The sequence below is a fragment of the Dermacentor albipictus genome, chromosome 7 (genome assembly GCF_038994185.2).
Source record: "Dermacentor albipictus isolate Rhodes 1998 colony chromosome 7, USDA_Dalb.pri_finalv2, whole genome shotgun sequence".
In the NCBI taxonomy this organism is placed as follows: domain Eukaryota; kingdom Metazoa; phylum Arthropoda; class Arachnida; order Ixodida; family Ixodidae; genus Dermacentor; species Dermacentor albipictus.
Window position 1 is genome coordinate 13541085 of NC_091827.1, and position 23046 is coordinate 13564130.

Sequence of the window (23046 nt, forward strand, 5' to 3'; positions counted from 1 at the left end):
GAACAGGATCAGTTAATACAAGAACTGAAACAGCGGTACACGGGAGAACGCAGGCGAGGCACAAATCCGATACCAAGTCAAGAATACACAGGAGCACCCAACCACGAGCTAGACGCACCCATCACCTTTGCGGAGGTGTATGCAGTGGCACAAAGCTTCAAAAGAAACACAGCACCGGGATTGGACGGCATTACGAACGCCATGATACGGAACCTTAGCACTGACACATTACAAGCCATCACGGACCACTTCAATCAGGAAATCTGGACACCGGGTGGAAAACTACCCACAGAATGGACACTGGCACAGATTGTACTCATACCCAAACCAGGAAAGCCTAGAAGCCTTGATCAGCTGCGACCAATCTCACTGACATCCTGCATGGGCAAAATCTTTGAAAAAGTTATACTCACCCGTCTCGAACAATACACAGAGGAAGGGGGGCTCCTACCAACATCTATGTACGGATTCAGGCGAGGGATGTCTGCACAGGACATATTCTTATTGCTCAAAGAGGAGGTGCTCAACCCACCTCCAGGTAGCCTCAACAACTTACTCCTTGCGCTCGACATCGAAAAAGCCTTCGACAACATCGCACATTCTTCCATACTAGACGGTCTCACAGCCATTGGATGCGGGGAACGCATATTCCACTATGTTTCTGCTTTCCTTGGCAATCGCAAGGCACAGATTGGCATGGCCGGCACAAACTCACCACCATACGACCTCCCACTGAAGGGCACGCCTCAGGGTTCCATCCTGTCCCCGTTCCTTTTTAACATCGGCCTCCGAAAACTAGTCCTACAGCTGGAGGATATACCGAACCTAGGCTGTGCCTTTTACGCGGATGACATTACACTATGGGCAACCAAGGGCTCCTATGGAGAACGGCAAGATGTACTGCAAACCGCTATAGACAAGATTCAAAGCTACCTTCAGGCAGCAGGTATGACCTGCGCTCCCAACAAATCAGAATACCTGCAAATAAGACCACTGCGCACCCAGTCCAACCGTGCGCCGCCCTTTCACCTGACGATTGCCGGACAGGGCATCAACAGGAGCCCGGTAGCGCGAATCCTGGGCATGCACGTTCAAGAAAATAACAGCGTAAAGACGGCAATAGACAAACTCAAACACACTGTCAAGAGTATCACAACCCTCATAGCTAGAATAGCAAGAAGTAAAGATGGAATGACAGAAGTCGAGACACTACGCCTCGTACAGACCTTCGTCCTCAGCCGAATCACCTTCGCCTTGCCCTTTCAAGCTGCACGCAAGACCGAAATAGAACACATCGACAAGCTCATTAGGATCGCATACAAAGCTGCACTGCAGCTTCCCAACGGCACGAGCACAGACAGACGCATGTCGATCGGCATAAATAACACATATGAGGAACTGGCCGCCGCCACGCTAATCGCACAAAGAGAACGACTCAACACCACCCGCCAGGGCAGAACACTGCTGCGAAGACTGGTATACCCCCTCACCCTCCAATACTGCGAAGACGAAACGGTGATCGTACCGATGCACCTACGGGAACGTATAATCGTGGAACCGGTCCCCAAGAACATGCATCCACTCTACAACCAAAAGCGGCGGCAAGCGCGAGCACGGAAACTCCTCCAGAGAACGAGCGATCCTGATACCTACTACACCGACGCTAGCCTTTACTCTACACCACTAAAAGGCCCCAGAAAACAGGCATTCGCAACGGCAGTAACCAACCAAAGCAAGGTGGTGTCCTGCGCGTCTATACGAACCAGATCAAGCGCCACCGCGGAAGCAGCAGCCATAGCCCTCGCAATAAGAGAAGCAGAGCGAAGGGGTCGCCCCGCATACATCCTGACAGATTCACAAGCCGCCTGTCGGTTATACCTCAGAGGCACACTTCCCAGGTGCGTCACTGATATCCTGGGCCCCGGATTGACTGAGGACCATGCCGTCACCTGGTGCCCGGGGCACACGGGCCTGGGGGGCAACGAGGAGGCGAACTGCGTAGCTCGAGGACTTGCTGGCCGAGCTGCAGAACCCTCCTCGGGACCCACTTCAGATTACCACGAGGAAACCATCACTGGTAGGCAGATTTTGGAGTACCAGCGCCTGACCAGACGGAAGTGCGCTCCTCCCCATCCCAACTTAAGCAGCCAACAAGCCAGGGACTGGCGCCGCCTTCAAACAAACACATACCCACACATATCGAGACTGCACGCAATCTTTCCAGAGGTATACACAACAGGGATATGTCCCTGGTGTAACGACCACACAGCCACACTGACACACATTACTTACCAGTGTATGGAGCGCCCAGCCCAGGCAGTATCTGGGCTGGTGAGCTCATCACAAACACTCACGACGTGGTCTTGGGAGGCACGGCTTTCCGAGCTGGCACTGGGAAGCCAACTGGCGACCCTGGACCAGGCCCGGCGATCCGCTACGGCCAGTGGGGCTCTACAAGAAGGCTCCACCCGAGATTAACCCCACGGAGTTCCTTCGTACAATAAAGTTTATTCTCTCTCTCTCTGTCGAAGTGTTAGGCTCGGGGCCAAGACCCTCATGTGTTTATTGTTCCGCCGCTGTTGATATTGATTACAGGTGTTGTTCTACCTCGGTCATTTCCCTTCCGCCATATTGTTGCAATGGCGCCGATCACAACTGCGGAGTATACACGCGTAATTTGATACAGATGCTTTTCTGCGCTAGTGGCACTGTAAACCGCCCGTGTGAAGCGCCGATAAGCCCAGTGTCGCGCGAGTTGCGACGAGAGGCTGCGAGGGGGCGATTACAGTTTTATGCGACTCTCCGAGGCTTACATATCGGCGCTCGAGAGGCTGCACGCGCGCTAAAGCCAAACGCAGTGAACAACAGCGCGCGCCCCTCTAATTTGAACCACGAGCCGCAGGCGCCGCGCGCCAAGGCCGACGAACTTTCGCCCAGGGGTCAAAGCTCCGCGCTGTACCCCCAATTCGTGCCCGCTGCCATATATCAAGCGACGCGACGTGCGGTGTACAGTGTCTCGCTAATGGGTCGCAGCGTTGTGCGTGCGAGGCCCAGAATCGGCCTCGACCGATCGAGGAGCCGATCGTTCCGAGCTGTTCGCGAGCGGGAAGGTTTCGCGATGACGAAGCTCTCGCAGTCGGCCTCGGTTTGGGCGCCGTCCAGTCGGGACTGATAACGACGCGGTGACCGACAATCTGGACGCGTTAAAAATATTAAGGGGTTTAACGTGCCAAAACCACTTTCTGGTTATGAGGCACGCCGTAGTGGAGGAGGACTCCGGAAATTTCGACCACCTGGGGTTCTTTAACGTGCACCTAAATCTAAGCACACTGGTGTTTTCGCATTTCGCCCCCATCGAACTGCGGCCGCCAAGGCCGGGATTCGATCCCGCGACCTCGTGCTCAGCAGCCCAACACCATAGCCACTGAGCAACCACGGCGGGTGGACGCGTTCTCGCGATGCAAACTGTTTATCTGAAATAGGGCCCTGACCGCGCTCCCTTGTTTGCAGAATCCCGAAGTTCTATATACTGAGCACCTTCAACTGACTGGTGGAATGATGGGCCAATTAATCGTTTAATTTGCTGAAATACCGATTGCTTTAATGATACAAATAATTGTCGATTACGTGAAGGCACTTCAGTGACATCTAAGCGAAATATGTTCAACTGCCACGTGCCTATGCTCACCGTGGCACTAATTTGCGCTAATGTGTCGCACTACCACCGTGTGGGCTCACTTCCCTCGACGCCCCCCCCCCCCCCCACACACACACATACACGCGCGCACACGCCACATTTAGTCAGCGCACATTTTCCGATACCGGACACATCAAATGCGGCAATGTTCGAGGGACACTAAAGCAAAACAATAAACCGGTTTAGACGAATAAAGCTTTATTTCAAAACTTTGTTGCCGTAATTTTGAAGTTATATGTGATGATCCTCAGACGAGAAAATGATGGTCGAAGTATCATTTTTTTTTTTTTTTGCTACGAATCCCTAGCGCTGGTACGTCATTGTGACCTCACGGATTTCAAAAGAGTATTTTCGTATTTAGGCCCCGTTGGCCCAGCAAAAGTTCCTGAAACTCGCCATGTCTAATATTTGGCTCCTTTAGAGCACAGTGTAGTATATCTTTGCCGCTAAAGAATGAACTAGGCCTTAGAAGACGCTGTTAAAATCACAGCGAGTTGGTGCGGGAACTTCAAAGAGGCGTCGCCACCTGTCGCTTGTTATTGCTCTTTTTATAGCTTACGAAGCGTCTTGTCGTGGTAATAGTGGCGTTTTTATACTGTATAAGCGTAATTTACTGATAGAGGATAAATAATTTTCTCTTAAGTGTCCCTTTAAGGTACGGTCATGAGAAAGCGATGATTTCCCTTACAAAAAAAATTGTTGAAAGGTTATTGAGATATCGTTGTTCAACGTCAACAAATGACCTTGAAAGATCATTGGGGAATTGTTGAAACAGCATTGAGGAAATTGTTGACAAGTGTTGATAATTGGCCCGCGACATTCTGTCGAAACATCATTGTGGCCTCTCAATTTGAAAGATCGTAGGCATATCGTTGAAACTATGGTGTATTTCAATGTTGAAAGCCCATTGAAGCATTGTTGAAGATGTGTTGCCTGTCGATATTGAAAGCTAATTGACGTATTGTTGAAATATGTCGTTTGTCAATGTTGAAAGCCCATTGAAGCATTGTTGAAGCTCGAACTTGAAAGCCCATTGACGTATTGTTGAAATGTGTTGTTTGTCAATGTTGAAAGCCCATTGAAGCATTGTTGAAGATGTGTTGTCTCAAAATTGAAAGCCCATTGATGTGTTGTTGAAATGTGTTGTTCATTAATATTGAAAGCCCATGGAAGAATTGTTGCAGATCTGTTGAACATCAACACAAATTATGTTGAAAGCCCTTTATGCCCCACTGGGTATTTAGCAGTTTAAACCTGCACTTTCCTTAAAATACTGCTGAGCTATGTTGCATATAGTTACCTTTGATGTCACGTTGGTATGTTTGCTGTGAGAGGGCAGGGATAAAATTTAAATACAGGGGTTTTGTATCGCAGGCCTCTGCCACCCTGGGCTCAAAAGCATGCTCCCAGATCGCCTGTAACAAACCATATTGTAAAACTGCTAGCAGTACTGTTATGCCACTTTTTTCAATTGTCAGAGTGGATGGACCTCCACAATATTAAGAGTGCTGAACTGATGCAGACAAAAACCATTTTTCTAGGTGAACTGTTTATTTGTAAACAAACATCTGTGTAAATGTACAACCATTTGTAGTTTGAGCACATCAGAAACTTCTTAAAAACTATTGCACAGTACAAACTTCCTGCAGCTTGACACCATAACAAAACAGAATACTGAAGATGTAGTCTGTGTGGCCCTCAAGTAAAACACATTTCTCAAAAGAAATAAATTTTTAAAAATAAATACCTAAATTAAATGTAGAAGCAGACTGACATGACTGTTAATAAGAGCACTGAAAAAAGGCACTTGCTTTCTCTATTTGGGAGCCAGTGGTACTATTACCATGGCACGATTTGCTTGAGCCCACAGCACTCAACTGAGACCTGATATGCAGGGTGGTTATCTTTAAGTTTCATGGAATTTATTAAACACGGACTGTTGCAGCTAACATAATTCTAGATACAGAGTGCCAAACATTATTTGCATGAGAAATCAAGACACCATAGTCAGCTGATTAAGAAAAACTCAGTTCCTAATAAAGCTTTTCAAATTGTAGACGGTAATTTTACAAGGTGTACACACTTAGAACGAACTTCCAGAATGACACCAGTAACGAGACACATGCCATCAAACTGGCTGTAGAAATGCACTGCTGTAGCACTTACTTTTTTTTAACAGAACGCACTGTTATGCATTGAAGCACAAAAGTAACCGGAATGCCCATGTATTTCTCACATTTATGGAAAAATTTCGCAACTGGTGTCATCCTGGAAATTAATTTCAAGTGAATATGTCTTTCAAAATCACTGGCTACAACTTGCAAACTGAAATATGTGCCGTGATGTGATAAGTGAATTAATAAATTTATGAGAATCAGTTTAATGTTTCCATTTCTTGTGCTAGTAATGTCCACCTCTGAATAATCCAGCTCAAGAAAAAAAATTATGCTACCTGGCACAGACAACTTAAAGATCTGTAAAACTGAAAAAGGATCACTGTACAATCCTTATTTGTTGCTTGAATGGTATGTGCCAATTTCGGTAAACGTTACATACTTCTGAAACATGGCAATCACAATAAGTGATGCTGATGGGAGCAATTTATTATGCTGCATTGCTGTTGCATGATCCAGTTGTGTTTTCCGCCATGATAACGTTCCTGCGCAGGTCATTCCATATCAAGCGACTTATTCATATTAACTACTTCAGATTTTTATATGGAAAAAAAACAGCTATTAGTGATGTGCTGGAATCAAAGTTACTCCTTGTGAGAGTTCCATTACAATTTTATTCACTGCCACAAAAAAATAACGAAAGAATTCAGAAAAAGATATGGTTTCATGCAAACATGAAAGGCACATCATGCCATTACCAGAGATCTTTCGTTGCATTTTAAATTTAAGCTGACTTATACCTATTAATTTTACTCATGTATTTTAGAAAGCAATAAGTTATTTTTACAAAGTTATGTCAAATGCAGTTTTTATTGAACTCTGACAATGGCACAGATGCACTTGCAGGTGTGCGATTCCATGCCGAATCGACCAGCGTTTTTTTGACAGCACACATATAGCTGAAACATTACTATATGTTTACTAGAGTTCAAAACTCGTTACCCACTTTTATTTATTTTTGCCAGATATTTTGTAGCACTTTGGTGACAGTTTAGTTTTCCTGCTCAGCTGAGCTAGAGGACATCAATCAACATTCTTCTTCAAATGCACATTGTATTGATCGAGGCCTTCAAATGGTGTGCGTGGAAATACGGTGAAGTGATGCAACTGCCAAAATAGCCAATTTTTTAAATATTTGAATACTTCAATTGCTTTCGGCACCGGCAAAAATGAGTCAAATTGCAATCCGTTAGTTTTTTTTTTTCGTAACGAAAATTCACAGGACAGAAATTAAATACAGAATGGTAGCCCAAGTGACATAGTATAGCAAAAAAATGTGAAGCTTTGAAGGTTCAGCTAATCGCCTGTAAAAAAAAAATGGCTGTGGCTTAGGTAAGGTTAAGCCCAGGATGCGAAGCATACTAGCCTTTATTTTAGTTGTTGAACCACTGTTTAGCCTGGTGAACTGCTGTTGCTTGGCTATATTTGGTTCGGCTAGACGAAGAAACAACTCATGCATTACTTCTTCGCCTACAAGAGTGGAACGCGACAGCGTTCCCGTCGACCCGCCAAGGGGTGTAAGACAATGGGCTACAGGGCAGCGACTACGCGCCCCGCATTGGACGCGGTGAGCGTCGAGCAAAGCAGCGTTCGGCGCGGCAACGAAATGTGCGCCTGAGCAAGAGACGCACGCCTTAGAAACAGCGCGTTTCTAAGGCAACACCGCATTCACTAGAGGCGCTTTTGTACCGCTTTGAAGCGTTGTACTCGTGGCTCAGTGGTAGCGTCTCCGTCCCACACTCCGGAGACCCTGGTTCGATTCCCACCCAGCCCGTCTTGCAAGAGTTGAGCCAAAGCCACTTCTCCTCTGTCGTGACGTCACGGTGTCACGTGATTTCATGGTCACCGCCGCGCCTGAGGAGCTGGGTTGAGCCCTCGTAATATGCTTCGCATAAAAACAAATTTTAATCTTTTGCAAGAAGCTTCATGTTGAAGGAAAAAACAGCTTTCATGGTTGGCCAAAAAGTATGTGATACATTATTGGATAGCTCTACATGTCCGCTATGCATGTGTGAAGTTAAAAAAGGCATTATTTTTAAATGCGAGAAATTCTTTTTTGAAATTTTGTCAGCACCGACTTTTCTCGGATGTGCGCACTGCTTGCCGGCTGGGAATGCAGACCACAAAGCTGGCTTCGTCTCCACACAGATGACAGAGAAGCGGTGTTAGTGTCTGCATTTTATTGCCAAGGGACACATGCTCTAACGCAACGAGGCTTGTGTTTGGTGTGGGCCAGGTAAACCATACAGCCATTACACATAAAATATCAATACGAGGTCTGTTAGAAAAGTATCCGACCTTTGGCTGAAGAAAAAAAAAACTGGGATAACTGGAGCGTTGGAAACCTAATCACTCTCAAAGTAGTCTCCTTGGGACTCCAGCCACTTCTCCCAGCGGTGCTGCCATTGTTAGAAGCATTCCGAGAAGGCCTCTTTCCGAATGGAGTTTAGCTCAGCTGTCGTTGCAGCCACAATGTCTTCTCTTGTCTGCAATTGTGCTTCTTTCAATGGCCTCTTGATTTTGGGAAATAGCCAGAAGCCACAGGCGGCCATATAAGGAGAGTAAGGAGCCTGTCGAACTACAGGAGTCTGGTTTTTCGCCAAAAGAGTCTGAATCAAGTGCGAGAAAAGCATTGTCGTGATGGATGCGCCAATTTCCTGTTGACAACTTTGGTATCTTGCGCCACACAGCATCACATAGGCCATGGAGGACATCCCTGTAGTAGTTAGTCTTTAGTGATTGTTTGACCCTGTGGTGCGTACCCGTGGTGTACCACACTGCGGGAGTCAAAGAAAGCAGTCAGCAACACTTTAACGTTGATGCGCACTTAGCGGTCTTTGGTTGGTGACGTGGAATGCTTCCACTGTAATGACTGGGATTTGGTTTCGCCGGTCATAAACATACATCCAAGACTTGTCACCAGTGATTATGGTGTTCATGAAGTTGAGGTCACTGTTTGTGGAATCCAGCATGTCTGTGAGACTTCAACACGAAGTTGCTTTTGCTCCACCATGAGCAGCTTGGGAACGAATTTCGGGGCAAATCTCTTCATGGCCAAATCTTCGGTGATAATGGAATGTGGATAAAATGTGCTGATGCCCACCTCTTCCACAATTTCTTGGATAGTCACACGACGGTCCCGCATCACCACAGGGTTCACTTAGGCAATGACCTGGTCATTTCGGCATATTGATGGCCGACTGGAGCGTGGCTCGCTCTCCACCGATGCGTGGTCGTCTTTAAACTGGTTGTACCACTCCTTAATCTGTGTGCTGCTCATAGCGCAGTCACCGAAAGCAGTCTGAATCTTCCGAATGGTTTCCACGTGGCTGTCGCCCAGTTTCTGGCAAAATTTGACGCAGTATCACTGCTCCAGTCGCTCCGCCATTTTCCTTGCAATAAAAAAACGACGAGAGCACTGTGTACTACCTCATTCAAATGCTGCGTCCCAGCAATTCACGCTATTGGCAGGCGGGAAAAAATTCGTGCATGCGCGAAAAGGTTCAAGGGTGGCTGATGAAAACGCGCTTGTTTCATATTCATCAGGTGTCTGCAAAAAAAAGTCAAATGCTTTTCTAACAGACCTCGTACGTATTAGTATGTGAGGGAATCCTGCAGTGTTAAAAGATATCTTTCATGCAGTTTACAAAAAGAAATATCGGCTATTATGTAGACAGTAAATCCAGGAAGAGCGCTGATATTGTTCATACAAAGCATTTTAAAGGGCATGTCGCACTGCAATGCAACACAGAGGGAGCAGGACACTTCGTGCCCTGCTCCCTGGAGCCCAATGATGATGCAAGTAGAAAACACCTTCATAATTAAGACTGAAAACCTACATAAGTGTGAACAAATTCTTGTGGTGTTGTTTGCTACCACTGTTTCAGAGCCAGAACGTGTTCACCTATAAAAGTCATATTTGCCTTGTTCAGTCTGATGTGGTCAGACACCACTGGCGACCACTTTTTGCATTCATGTTAAAAAAATACAAGTTGAGACTGCAGCTGTAGCGCTTGACGTCACCTGCCTTCGCAATGATAAAAAAGGCAGTCAGTTCGTTGAGTAGTTTTTGTGGCTAATTATATTAACAATCTTTCCTTGCTAGCTGACATGGCTTCATATATTTATGCTATATTTATGCTGTATGTGTGATCCACAAATGAACATTAGAGAAAATAATTTATTGCACTTAAAGAATACCTTTTTGTTACTTGTCACATGCATAGCAGACATGTAGGGCTGTGTAACGATGGGCGACATACTTTTGTGCCAACCTCCAAAGCTAATTTTTTACCTTCAACACGAAGCTTCTTGCAAAAAATTGGAACTTTCAGTTTTTTTAGCTGATCAACTGAACCTACAAGGCTTGCAATATTTTGCAGCTATCCCAAGTCAACCAGTCTGATTTTATATTTATTTTGTGCCTTCTGTATTTCCCTACATTAGAAGAAAATTCAAACTTTGCAAATTTTGGCAGTCACACCACTTGTCTCTTGACATGAACATCATCTGAATATCTGGATCATACAATTTCCCTTTCAAAAGAAACGTGTATCAGTGCCTTCTAGCTTAGCTGGGCAAGAACAATAAATTTTTGCCAAAATTCAAAAAAATTTTTGCGAAGGAAAATAAATGGGGAGCAAGAGTTCGGAGTTTCAACTATATCTGTGATGGTCAAAAAAACGCTGGTTGGTTGCCCTGGAATGACTCAAGTGTATGTATGAAAGCAAATTTTCTCAAAAATTTTCTTATTGTACCTACTCAAAATCAAGCAAACTTGAAATGCTTTGCCATAGTGGAACAGTTCTTGACAAAATTGGGTGGTTTGGCATGAAATGACTTAAGATACTTAAAAAATATATTAATAAGGAAACACTATCCTTACTGGAACCATATCAAAAACTAACATAAAAATGTAGTGAACTATAACAAAGCACAGCACTTGTATTCTGGATTAAGCAATCCAATGTGGGCTTCTCAGGAGACTTGCATAATTAGCATAAATAAAATTAACATAAAAATGTCAAGGCATAGAAAGGCACAACATTTGTATGCTCATTTGAGAAATCCAAATTGAGCCCTTCAGGAGACTAACATAAAACATAAAAATGTCGAGAGTTACAAAAGCACAACACTTGTGTTTTGGTTTGAGCTGTCCAACTTGGGCTCTTGAGAGGCTATTGGTCCCATGCGAGAAGCGAGGCCAGAGTTCTTTACATAGGGCATGTTGGTACCAGGAAACTTGTGACACGTGAAGCCTGCAACAACAAGAAGCCAGAACAAGTTTTAAAAAGCAACTTCTACATGCAAAAGAATGGCATGCAATATGCCCTTGTTATAATGAAATTGATTTATGTATTTGTGTAGCTTAATTCCAACTTTCCACGGGTACAGCTTTGCAGCATGACCATTTAAATTGATTCTGTGTGGCACGGGACTCCACTAAGTGTCAAATGCAGGAAAGGGCAAAGAGGAACAAAACACTGTAGCAAAATAACTTTACAAATATCCTCAATGTCGAAGATGTGAACTTTGCTTGCTGAGAAACAAAATGGTGAAAAAAATTCATGTTGTTCATAAATAAACCTGAACTGACAATTAAATTATTTCTTGTAACTTTCATAATTAAAATGTGCAGCATTTAACTGTGCTTTTCCATGCTCCAAATACAATACTGTCATGTCACTACAATTGAGTGTAGCTTCATTTGAAGTTAGGTTTCCTGAGTTCACATGCAATTGGAATGTACTTCTCGCCTTACAATGACTTAGGACTTTCTACATTAAAGAAGACACTGCTTACAGCAAAGTATGTTTTCTGCCTCAACGACTGAATTACTGTTATAATGAGGATTCCATGTAGTTGTGCACCAAGCTGCTTAGCATGAAACATGCAGAATGTGACAGATACGAAGAAATGCTGTCTTTTAAGAGCCATATGCCATAGGACTGACTTCTTTAACCCTTTTAGGGTTTACTGCCGTACATCTGTGGCTGTGACGGAACGTTCTGAAAAAATTTGCCGTTTCAGAACAAAGTGTTGCCTAGCATCCCACTGGAGGTGCTGCAACCTTCTGAGGCTTCTAGAAAATATTCTTAAAGTGCTGTCGCTCCATGGGTTTCTCCAAAACTGATTTTCACTTAGCTCCTTGGTGTCTGTCATTGCAGTAATTTGGGAGTGTTGCCACAAGTTTTTGTAAGTTTCATTACACAAAAAAATTATGCTGCTTTATCCTGCATAAAAAAATAAAACATCTAAAACTGCAAATACTGAAATGGTATTGCCACTTCATCGTTATTTAAAAATATTATTTACCACTTCATTTTCTCGGAACGTCACTCTGAAGAACTTAAATCTGCAATAAAAATATTAAGAGTGCACGAAAAGTGATTTTTGAGGCTGAACCGAATAATGCTAGAAGCAAATCAAATAATGGATAGCTTCTGAATAATGAACAGCTGATATCACAATTAATGTAAGATGAGGCTCACAACCTAGTATTTTTAATGTTTGCAAGTTTCTGTCATTGTTATGTTATGAAGAGCTGTTTATTAAAAGCACAAATGGAGCAGCAAAAGGTTTCTTCACATGCACAGGACTCTTCAGTTAGCATAAATGATTGCTGTACAGCCTCTAAAGTACAGCTACTTAAGTAATGTAGCCTGGTCTGCTATTCTTACAAGTTCTTACGTTTTATGTCTATGCTATGTTATTGGACGTGAAAATTTACCGTACTTTGGCTCAAATTTCATGTTTTATTGGTGTTTCGAAATATTAGAATACTCACATTTACAAATAGTGACCATTCAAAGACTAAATTGAATAGGACACTATTCAATTCGAAAGTTTTGAGCATTTGCAAACCACAAAAAATATTAACTCCTAAATTAGAGAGGCATATTTCTCCCCAAAATGTGACCCTCAACGGGCTAAACAAGAGCGACAGAAAAGCCCATTCATCTTTTTGATTATTTTAAGCCCATAATCTACTTGGCAATGGTTCATAATAACCCTGTTAACAGGTAGGTGAAGTAAGGAAGCAGGAATCAATTCTAACAATTTCAGAATGGGAGTAGTGGACATGTCTGATGGACTGTAAGAAGCTTTATACATTAGGCCCCAAGAGCCTATTTTCAATTTATTGAAGTATATGGGGAAAAGCCACATAAATATTTTTTTTCATATCTTAGAATACAAAGTGATAAAGTGTGCGTTAATAAATACGAGTCATAGGTTAAGTGCTTAGAATGAGTAAGCGCCCACTAAACGTAGTACTGTTGACAGCAATGCTTGCAACTCTGTCCATGTTGTTTCTTTGATTGAAACAACCAAAAGAAAATTGCCACACCACTCAGGTTCCCTCTGCTAAAAGGCTGCTGTCTGGCATCACATGGACCTCCTTCAATATAGGAGCAACCTTAATTCGATGTGGTCTGTTAAAATTGGTGAATCTACTGTTTCACATCTCAGAACCTGGAGAGCTGTTTTGATTTCTGCAATTTGGTGAACGTGCTCCTGCTCGAGCTGAGCAGTAACCACACTTGAGCATAGCTTCTCCGCAATTCGTGTATTAGAATAACACTTTCAGGCTAATTAAACATGTCGTCCATGCCAATAGATTTGGAGCGTGCTTCACAGACAACTATTCCTTGCAATGACAGCCATGTAGCACTGCTAATGCGCCAATGCAGCTCATGTTATGTGGTGGAGCCACTAAAAACTTTCAGCAGTGAAGGCAGCTTTCAAATTTTAGAAGCATTTGTGTATGGCGGCATTACGCACTTATGATCATATGAACAGTCATTCCAAATAGTAGGCTATCGTAGCACACAACTGCACACACGGGCTACTTGAAAGTCGTTTGTTATGCCAATGGCAAGTTCATAATTTTAGAAAAAAATGTGAATGTAAAAATGCAACCAGAAAGGATATATGGTACTTGCCTATAACAGCACTGACCCTGGTGGGGTCAAGAGCCCTTTTTGCCCCTTGGTGTTATTTCCAAAGGCCAAATGGCCCATGAGCTCCTCCTCTGTGAACACATGGTGAAGCAAGGCCCTTGCAAACTTTCCTGGTCCACCATGGCAGGTCATGGTAAGCTGTGCCAGGATAACCTTCTCAATGTGCACTCCTTCAACCTATGTGAACCTGCACGTTTAAGTAAATGTTAGCAAAACAGTTTTAAGCCTTTCAAGCACATTCACACAACAGCCCTACTGCAAATAAATTAAAAAAGTACCTGTTGCAAATCTAGAATGCTAAACTGGACTTCTTACAAGCTTCTTATGCTGTCCGGATGCCACGTTTCAGAAGAACAATCCAGCACAAACAAGAATAATAAACCAAAGTATCCAAACATCTAGTACTTGAAAAAGGGGAGTACCAGCGAAACACAAATGACACGCACACAAGGAAACGGCATTAGACACGGACTCCCTGTCTAACGCCTCTTCCGTGTGTGCGCGTCCTTTGTTTTGCTGGTACCCCCCTTTTTCAAGTTCATCATGCACCAACTGGCCCAAGAGCTTGAGCTAATGCACATCTAGTACTATTTATTGTGATTACCATTCTTAGGATACTTCATATTTTCAGGTCTCTATTTTCCCATCCATTTGTGTCAATAGGTAGCCCATGGTCTAATGGGGAGATTGGGCTGCTATGTTGAGGGAAGAGTTCAAAATCAACCGTCAGAACAGCTTGGGTGACTGGTTATGCGACCCTGGGCATATGCCACTTTTCAATGAATCTCTTTCCCGCTATCTTGGGCAACTGCTGCTGCTTGTGTTGGCAAGCAGCATTAGGAGCTCGAAGAGGGACATGATTGTCGATCATTACTAAGATTACCACTACACATCATGTTCACTTGCTGTGCTCCAGATGTAATGTGTGAGGATTCCACTCCACTGTATGAAATGTACATAAGTTGCAAGGACAGTATGTGCCAACCACCACCTCAATTAAATTAATCGACTCGCAAAGCACAGGCTGCACAAGATCACGGAGTGAACTCAGAAGTTTGTGGACAGTCAGTTGATGTCCATGTCAGGGACTTCTAGGGAGACTCGGTCATTTCCTCGATGTGCATCATCGTGCCGTCACACATTGTATTACAATTCTGTCTGTCTTGTTGTACCACCGTTCTAATAGTCATCACGTATCACCACAATTCAATATATAAATAGACACTTATATCTACTGTTTATTTAATCTTTATGGAGAATACTTTGAGCATGAGTTTTTGCAGAGATCATGAATTCTACAGCTTAAAGGAGCACTAAAGAAATATAAATTAATTAAATTCTGGCATTTTAAGTGCCAAAATGACAATCTGATGTTTAGGCACGCCATAGTGGGGAACTCTGGACTAATTTTTACTAAATTAGGCTGCAAGGTACCTGGGCAGTTTTGTATTTACCCTCCATCAAAATGCGGTTGTTTGATCCTGTGACCTCATGCTTAGCGGAGCTGTGCCAACACCCCTAAGCAACTACGGCATGAAAGCACTATAGAGAAAAATTATTTTAGATGTATCTGTACATGACCTTCCTACAATTCAAGAGATTCACTCATACCGTAACAAGAGGCCGAGTAAACTGTAAAAGCAGCAAGAGGAAAGATTGGTGGCAGTGCTGCCTTGAAGTTACCACACCCGCTTGCTGTGACGTCATGGATTTAGATGACGTCTGTTCAGGTGTAGCAATTTTTTTTACAAATAAAGATGTTCTTCATCATATTCCAAAAACCCAAATAAAAAGCGTCAGGAACATTTACAGAACCAATACAACCAAAGTATGAAAAAATACTTGGAATCCATGATGTGACAATGAGGTGTCAGCACGAAGATTTTGGGGCGATACTCAGAAAATTAAACTTTGAGCTTTATTTTCTCTAATAATCAAGCAACTACCAAGAAATTTACAGAAGTAGTTATTTAAGACGATGCTTTATTTAAAATTCATTTAGGGTGCCATTAGTGTCCCCTTAATACAAAACAAGGAATGCACTTGGCTGCGTAATAGGTTAACATGCATCACTGGTTCTCATTAAGGTAGGATTATCAGTATAGCAAAGGGCATGCACTGGCTGCTCCAGAGGGGAGCCCTTCCACTTCCCCTCAACCTTCCAATTTCCAATTTATGAGCAGTGATGCAATTTCTGTATCTTAACAAGACATAATGCCAAGATAGAGCATGTGGTGACCGGCACCTCGCACCATCCAGCTCGGCATCAATCTTTTTGGAATTTGGCCCTTGAAATGCAGAAAGCCCCGATCATTGCTCGTTCTTCAGCCAACTTTCTCAAAGGGTGCTGCTGTTCTGGTTTGATACATCTAGCAGTGCACTGCTGTATGACATAGGCCATTATACCTTCGTTCTGGTAAAACTATTCGTTCTGGTAAAACTATAAAGATGTTCACTCATGTAGACCACTAATGTCCACACTAAGTTTCATATCAGGCATATACACTGAAAAAGACACATTCTGCGTTTAATATGTTCACAAGTGACACTGAATTCACTCCCAGTCCCGGTGCAGTTGTTAAGTCTTTCAGCTGAGTGCTTAAAGGCACCATGTCTCCTAATGAAGGCACTCTGCACCAATTGATCACTGGAGCAAATGCCTTGCAGTTGCATCAGCAATGTTTTTTTCCTGCTTCCTGCAATACATTTTCACGGCATCACTGTATTTGATCATGGTGACGCTACAGAATGGATGACCAAAGAATTCACCTTTAGCGTGCCAGCTGGGGCGTCTCCCAGCTCACTTTGAATCTGAAAAAAGATGTCAGTATTAAAACGTGAAGCCACGATGCAGCAAAAGCGACAATCAAAAGAGCTACATGGACCATTAGGCTGACATAAATGGACGGATACAAATGACTAGTCATCGAATACACGAAAGTGTGGCTGCTCTTGCCAATGGCAGTGTGAGCTTGTCAAATAATTTATTTCACATTCCTCTACTTATATTAAAAATTATTTCCACGCATCTACTTAACTGTTATGGCCACATATTAAAGGCAGCTCCTTCATATAAGGCCCCAGTGTTACATTCTTTTACTCCCCGTCTACCTGATGCTACTGAAGTTTTGCTTACACTCAAAGAAAGAATTTCACAGACCTGCTCTTTCGACAAAAAACATTATTCCAAGCTTGTGGCAAAGCGTCGTCATTTAGTTCACAACGATGCGCTCCCCTTTCAATCTGCTCACTGTGTAGTGCTCGGATTCAAAGCAAAAATGGCTTTTCGACATAACTAGCTACTTCTATGGTCACAAGAAACAATGCTAATTATTGATGTTTATGTTGCCGATAACATATACATGCCGCCTCGAAACACAGTGGGACGACAAGGCAGATATGCCAGGCATTTATCTCGTTCCTTTACTGATTTTAAAACTTTGTTACATCAATCAGTTACTAAAGTGCGAAAAGCTGAAATTTCACGCTGTTACATTTCTTTAATGTTCTATCCCAGTAAAGTAGGACCTGGAGTGCCATGAAATCTGCCTTTCTGTGAATGCAGAGCACCTACGCGAAGCCGTTTGGGCGAAGCACTCGATGGCACCGAACGGAGAAGATAAAAAAAGAAAGTTGAATGCGCGCTAACAGGTGGAAAACAAAACACACGCGGTTGGCAAGGCGTATAACTCGGTGATTTCGCAGCACTCTGTGGCATCACCCCTATTGTATGTCACGTATCGCATAAAATCGCGTGTACACACTTGAAATTTTTTATTATTGCGAGACAGCCTCCTCTGTGTTTTCCGGTCGCGCGAACGTCGGCCGCACGGCGTGACAGATAGTGGCGTTGAAGCACCGCGGTGTCACTCGATCCTGAAGGGAACAGCGCAACAGAATACATTTTCGCTGATCCCACCGCCACCCCCCCCCCCCTTTGTTGCTACAGCTCACTCACACGCCTTGTACTAGCATGGCGCAAACGAAATATCTTCGATTACACTACAGATCGGATGGTTTCAGGTCGCATTGTTATGCGCTCATTAATAAGGCTAACTCAATCGGTGCTCGAACACCGTATCAGAAATCATGGCGTACAAAAGCCCTGTTTTAGCTGGCACCACATAGCTGCCTTACGTCACCACAAGCGGAGAGTAAAGTTAAACCAGGACAAAGCTCCACGTTATATATCACAAATCTAGTGCTGTACAACCAATTCTCGCAACGGAAGGATAGTGCTAGGAATGAAAACTAGAAAAGAGGCCCGCGGAAAACACGCACAGGCGCTGAACTCATTTCCGGGCTCCCGTACACCGCTTCGCAATGGACGAACAAGGGGAATTCGAAACATCAACTCACCTTTGATGACGCTGAGTCGGAGGCGATCATGGCGATCTTCGAGGCAACAAGCCCATAAAAAGCGAGCAACACGCAGGAATATTCCAAAGATGTCACAGCGAAGCACACAAAGAACGCAGAAAAGCAGGAAGCTTTCAAGCGAACAGCGTACACGAACTCGCCGGAATGCTCCAAGCATCAACACCGCAAACGCGCAATCATACATGTACACTCATACAAATACACGCTTATATTATCATAAATTGTACTATTTGATAACAAATTCTGTGATGTCATGTTATTACAGAACAATTGTTGCGCTTTGCATGTGTATGAAAGTTTTTTGCTTCACTTCTTTGATGAACTACTTTCTTTGGCGCAGTAACGCGGTGCACCGGCCGGAGCTAATGGAGTGCGCGGGAAAAGGCGCCAAATTCAAACGTCGCAAACGCCGTGCTAATTTGTGCGCGCACAGTTTTCGTCGTTTGGATTTTAAAAAAAAGTAATGCGTGCCGCAACCATGCGAACTGAACTATTGACCAGAAAAGTACAGAAACGTCGCTGTTTGTGCTTCTTATTTCGACGTCACAGCAAACTGCAGGCGGTCTGTCGTCCCATTCTTTTAAACATTTGTGTGTGTGCTTCTGCGCTGTGCGATTTGTCACCGAGAACGTATAGCAGCGCAGATTCTGCTTGGTGGCCGAGCAGACTCCCAACACATTCGCCAGCACCCCGTCTACGTCACAGAAAAGAATGTGGCCTCCATGTGAAATATGAGCACGATGACATACATATCAGCCAAGCTTTTCGTTTCGTTCTGTGCGTGCTAACGGGTAACATCTAAGCGATACGCACTCTGTAAAAACGATGTTCACTCCTTTATCCGCCGCACCCGCCGTGGTGGCATAGTGGCCTGAGGTGTTGCGCTAATAACCCGAGTGCTTGGGATCTAATGCCGCTCGGGGCGGCTGCATTTCGATGGAGGTGAAATGCAAGAACGTCCGTGTACTGTGCGTTCGGTGCAGGTTAAAGGACCCCAGATGGTGAAAATAAATATGGAGTTTCTTACTACGGTGCGGCTCATAATCAAAGCGTGGATCTGGCACGTCAAGCCCCAGACTTGAATTTTGTTAACGTCCTCCGCCACCTTGACCATATTTAACATGGAGGCATGCAATGCCGTTTCCTAACACACAGCCAGGGCACTGCCCCCTTATAATGGACGCCGATGGAAATGCAGGATGCGTCCAATCATCGGTTGTTTGTCACTGCTAGTAGAGACGTTTGTCTTCTCAAACTGCATATATATATATGCAGGGTGTTTCTTCCTGCTAACTTTAGGCCGAGTGTAAACTCTATGCATTCTATGACGACGCGACTAAATGCATGTTGCTCCCTTTGGTATGTAGCGTGTCGCGCTATTTCTGTGTTTTGCTTAATTAGCTAATTAGTCAAGGATAATTAACCAACTTCTGAAGCAAGGAAGTTAGGAAAAAAATTCCAATTAGCAAGTTGCAGAGCAGTTGGCAACACGTACGAATAAACCGTTTCTGTCTTTCTATGTGTTAAGCATTAGTGTTTTTCAGCTTACTGCGTATGCTCGCGAAATACAAAAAGCACCACATGACATGCCCGCCTGCGAGTCGTGATTGCACTGCTCCTAAGCCTTCCGCGCACAAACGAAAGCATACCATTTAACCGGTGTGAACACTCGTCTGCTTATCGCCATCATGAACCGCAGCGAGGGAAGCACGTCGCTGGCGTCAATTATAATACCTCAGCCAACGCCTTCGTCACTGCCCTGTCGCCTTTTAAGCGGCAGCACACCCTGCTCGATGGTATGCTCGTTTGAGAGCGCTGCAAGCACGGCGCGCAAGCGGGTATGTCAGGTGATATTTTTTGTATTTCGCGGGCATCCGCAGTAAGCTGAAAAACAATAACACTTAATAGATAGAAAGTTAGAAATGGCCTAATCGGACGTTTTACAAAGTGCTCTAGAACTTTCTAATTGGAATTTTTCGCCTGACTTTGTTCCTTCAGAATGGCTAATTTTCTTGACTAATTAACTGCTTAGGAAAAATACAAGAATGGCGTAACACATACAAGAGTGAGCAACATGCATTTGGTCACATCGTCTTATGGTGCATCGGCATATTTTTAAACTCTGAGTAAAGTTAGCTGAAACACGTGTATATACATTTATGGTTCAAGTAACGTGAAACAACACCCTGTATATATGCAATGGTGACAAGTGATCAGTAAAGCAACATATATATGCAAAAAACGCACACATACGTATGTTCGTGTGTTTTTCACATATACTTCGAAACTCAATATTGCTCGTGACTCAATCTTATTCAACAATAAGTTAACAACATTTAGTAAACGACTTTATTGTTGAAAACTACTCAACAATGGTTCAATACTCAATACTATTCAACAATATGTCAAGAGAATTTAGTCAACGACTTTATTGTTGAAAATTACTCAACATTGGCTCAATAATAGTCAATACTATTCAACAATATATCAACAGAATTTAGTCAACGACTTTATTGTTGGAAACTACTCAACAATGGCTCAATAATACTCAATACTATTCAATGATATATCAAAAGAATTTAGTCAACGACTTTATTGTTGAAAACTACTCAACAATGGTTCAATAATACTCAACACTATTCAACAATATACCAATAGAATTTAGTCAACGACTTTTTTGTTGTGAACTGCCCAACAACTTTACTGTTGAATTATTGCTCTGTGGTTTCAATATTTGTTGAGGTATTGTTGAAAGGCTATTGAGTCAACAATTCGTCAACAATATGCCAACAACATTTCAAGAGTCATTTTTATAAGGGTTGGGCCACTACTGTGCCACGGATGCGTATGGGTGCTCATAGTTGCTAACTATTAAAACTGTTACAACCGCCTCATTTTGCCCAAAACAGTTGTTATTGGTTCTTAAGGCTCCTGTATGCTCCATTGTGCAAAATAAATAAAACGAAGGCAAAAAGAAAAACTAAAGCGAGCCTGCCAGGATTCGAACCTGGAATCTTCTGATCCGTAGTCAGACGCGTTATCCGTTGCGCCACAGGCCCGGTGGGTCTCAGGCAACTCGCCAGGCGTCCTTGAAGCGGCGCATTCTTATCGCAGTAACGGGTTCGGCTCCCACCGGCGACAAGTTTTTTTCTTCCACTCTCCTTTCCCTCTTCTTCATTATTTTCTGCATTCCAATTTCAATCACAGTTATTTTCCACGATGCTTTCCTTGGCTCCATTGTCTGTTGGCTTTTATGTCGTCATTCAATCGCGATTACGCTGACGTTGTCAAGCCATCGATCGTCGTCAGACAGTAGCTATCACGTATCTGATCGTCGTCAGACAGTAGCTATCATGTATCATGTACATGGACCATGTATCAGGCACGTACCCAGGATTTTTTTTCGGGGGGGGGGGGCCCACCACCTCCATTATCATCATCATCATCGTCGTCGTCATCATCATCATCATCATCAGCCTGTTTTATGTCCACTGCAGGACGAAGGCCTCTCCCTGCGATCTCCAATTACCCCTGTCCTGCGCCAACCGATTCCAACTATAGCGCCCGCGAATTTCCTAATTTCATCGCTCTACCTAGTGTTTTGTCGTCCTCGATTGCGTTTTCCTTCTTTTGGTACCCATTCTGTAACCCTAATGGTCCAATGGTTATCTAACCGGCGCATTACATGACCTGCCCAGCTACATTTATTCCTCTTGATGTCAAATAGAATATCGTCTATAGCCGTTCGATCTCTGATCCAAACCACTCTCTTTCTCTCTTAACGTTATGCCTAGCAATCTTCGTTCGATCGCTCTTTGCGTGCTCCTTAACTTGCTCTCAAGTCTCTGCCCCATATGCACTGGGAAAATGCACTGGGAAATGCACTGGCAAATGCATTGACACTGGACATATTGCACTGGCAAAATGCACTGATTGCACACCTTACTTTTCGATAGTAATGGTAAGCTTCCAGTCAGGAGCTGGAAATGTCTGCCGTATGCGATCCAACCTATTTTTATTTTCTGTGAATTTCCTTCTCATGATCAGGGTTCCCTTTGATTAATTGACCTAGGTAAACGTACTGCTTCACAGTCTCTAGTGGCCGACTGGCCATCCTGATCTCTTGTTCCTTTGCCCGGCTATTTATCATTATCTTCATCTTCTGCATAATAATATTGAACCTCACTCTTACACTCTCTCTGTTAAGTCTCCAATCATTAGTTCTAACTTGTCTGCATTGTTGTTGAATAGAACAATGTCATCGGCAAACCGAAGGTTGCTCAGATATTTGCCGTCGATCTTTACTCCTAAGCCTTCCCAGTTTAATAGCTTGAATTCTTCTAAGCACGCAGAAAATAGCTTTGGAGAAATTGTGTCTCCCTGTCTGACCCCTTTCTCTATAGGTATCTCCCTGCTTTTCTTGTGTAGAATTAAGGTAGCTGTAGAACCTCGTAGATATTCTAACGCGAAAGACGAGTCAGTAAGACGAGAAACTATTTACAGATTATATTTACAACAACGGTGGCAGCGCTGACAGGTTAGATTCACAGCGCGAGTCCAGTTCGTTCTTCCTTCTCTTTTCTGGAGTGATGGCGCCTACGCGCCTCGTTCAAACAAACAGATACCTCACGCATGTAGCAATATTTTCTAAGCTTTTTACGTAAGCGTTCTGTACTCCTTGATTACGTAGTGCCTCTACGATTGCTGGTATCTCTACTGAATCAAATGCCTTTTCGTAATCTATATAAGCCACATAGAGAGGCTTATTGTACTCTGCAGATTTCGCGATAACCTGGTTGATGACATGGATGTGATCCATTGTAAAGTATCTCTT

General features: G+C 43.6%; 1 protein-coding gene, 1 long non-coding RNA gene and 1 other non-coding gene across 3 annotated transcripts; 1 reads left to right on the top strand and 2 right to left on the bottom strand.

The window, feature by feature from the left end:
• The first annotated feature begins 201 nt into the window (after positions 1-201).
• On the top strand, positions 202-2478 carry LOC139047487 (uncharacterized). The gene has a single exon (XM_070521296.1). The coding sequence runs from the start codon at positions 202-204 to the stop codon at positions 2476-2478; it is 2277 nt and encodes a 758-aa protein (XP_070377397.1).
• Positions 2479-10602: 8124 nt separating this feature from the next.
• On the bottom strand, positions 10603-18395 carry LOC139047706 (uncharacterized). Its single transcript, XR_011507328.1, has 4 exons — positions 18192-18395; positions 16602-16643; positions 13815-14019; positions 10603-11129 (listed from the first exon to the last, which is right to left on the bottom strand). It is a non-coding gene; the product is annotated as an uncharacterized lncRNA (long non-coding RNA).
• A 2803-nt stretch (positions 18396-21198) lies between these two features.
• Positions 21199-21271, bottom strand: TRNAR-ACG (transfer RNA arginine (anticodon ACG)). The gene has a single exon. It is a non-coding gene; the product is annotated as a tRNA-Arg (tRNA).
• Between the last annotated feature and the right edge of the window lie 1775 nt (positions 21272-23046).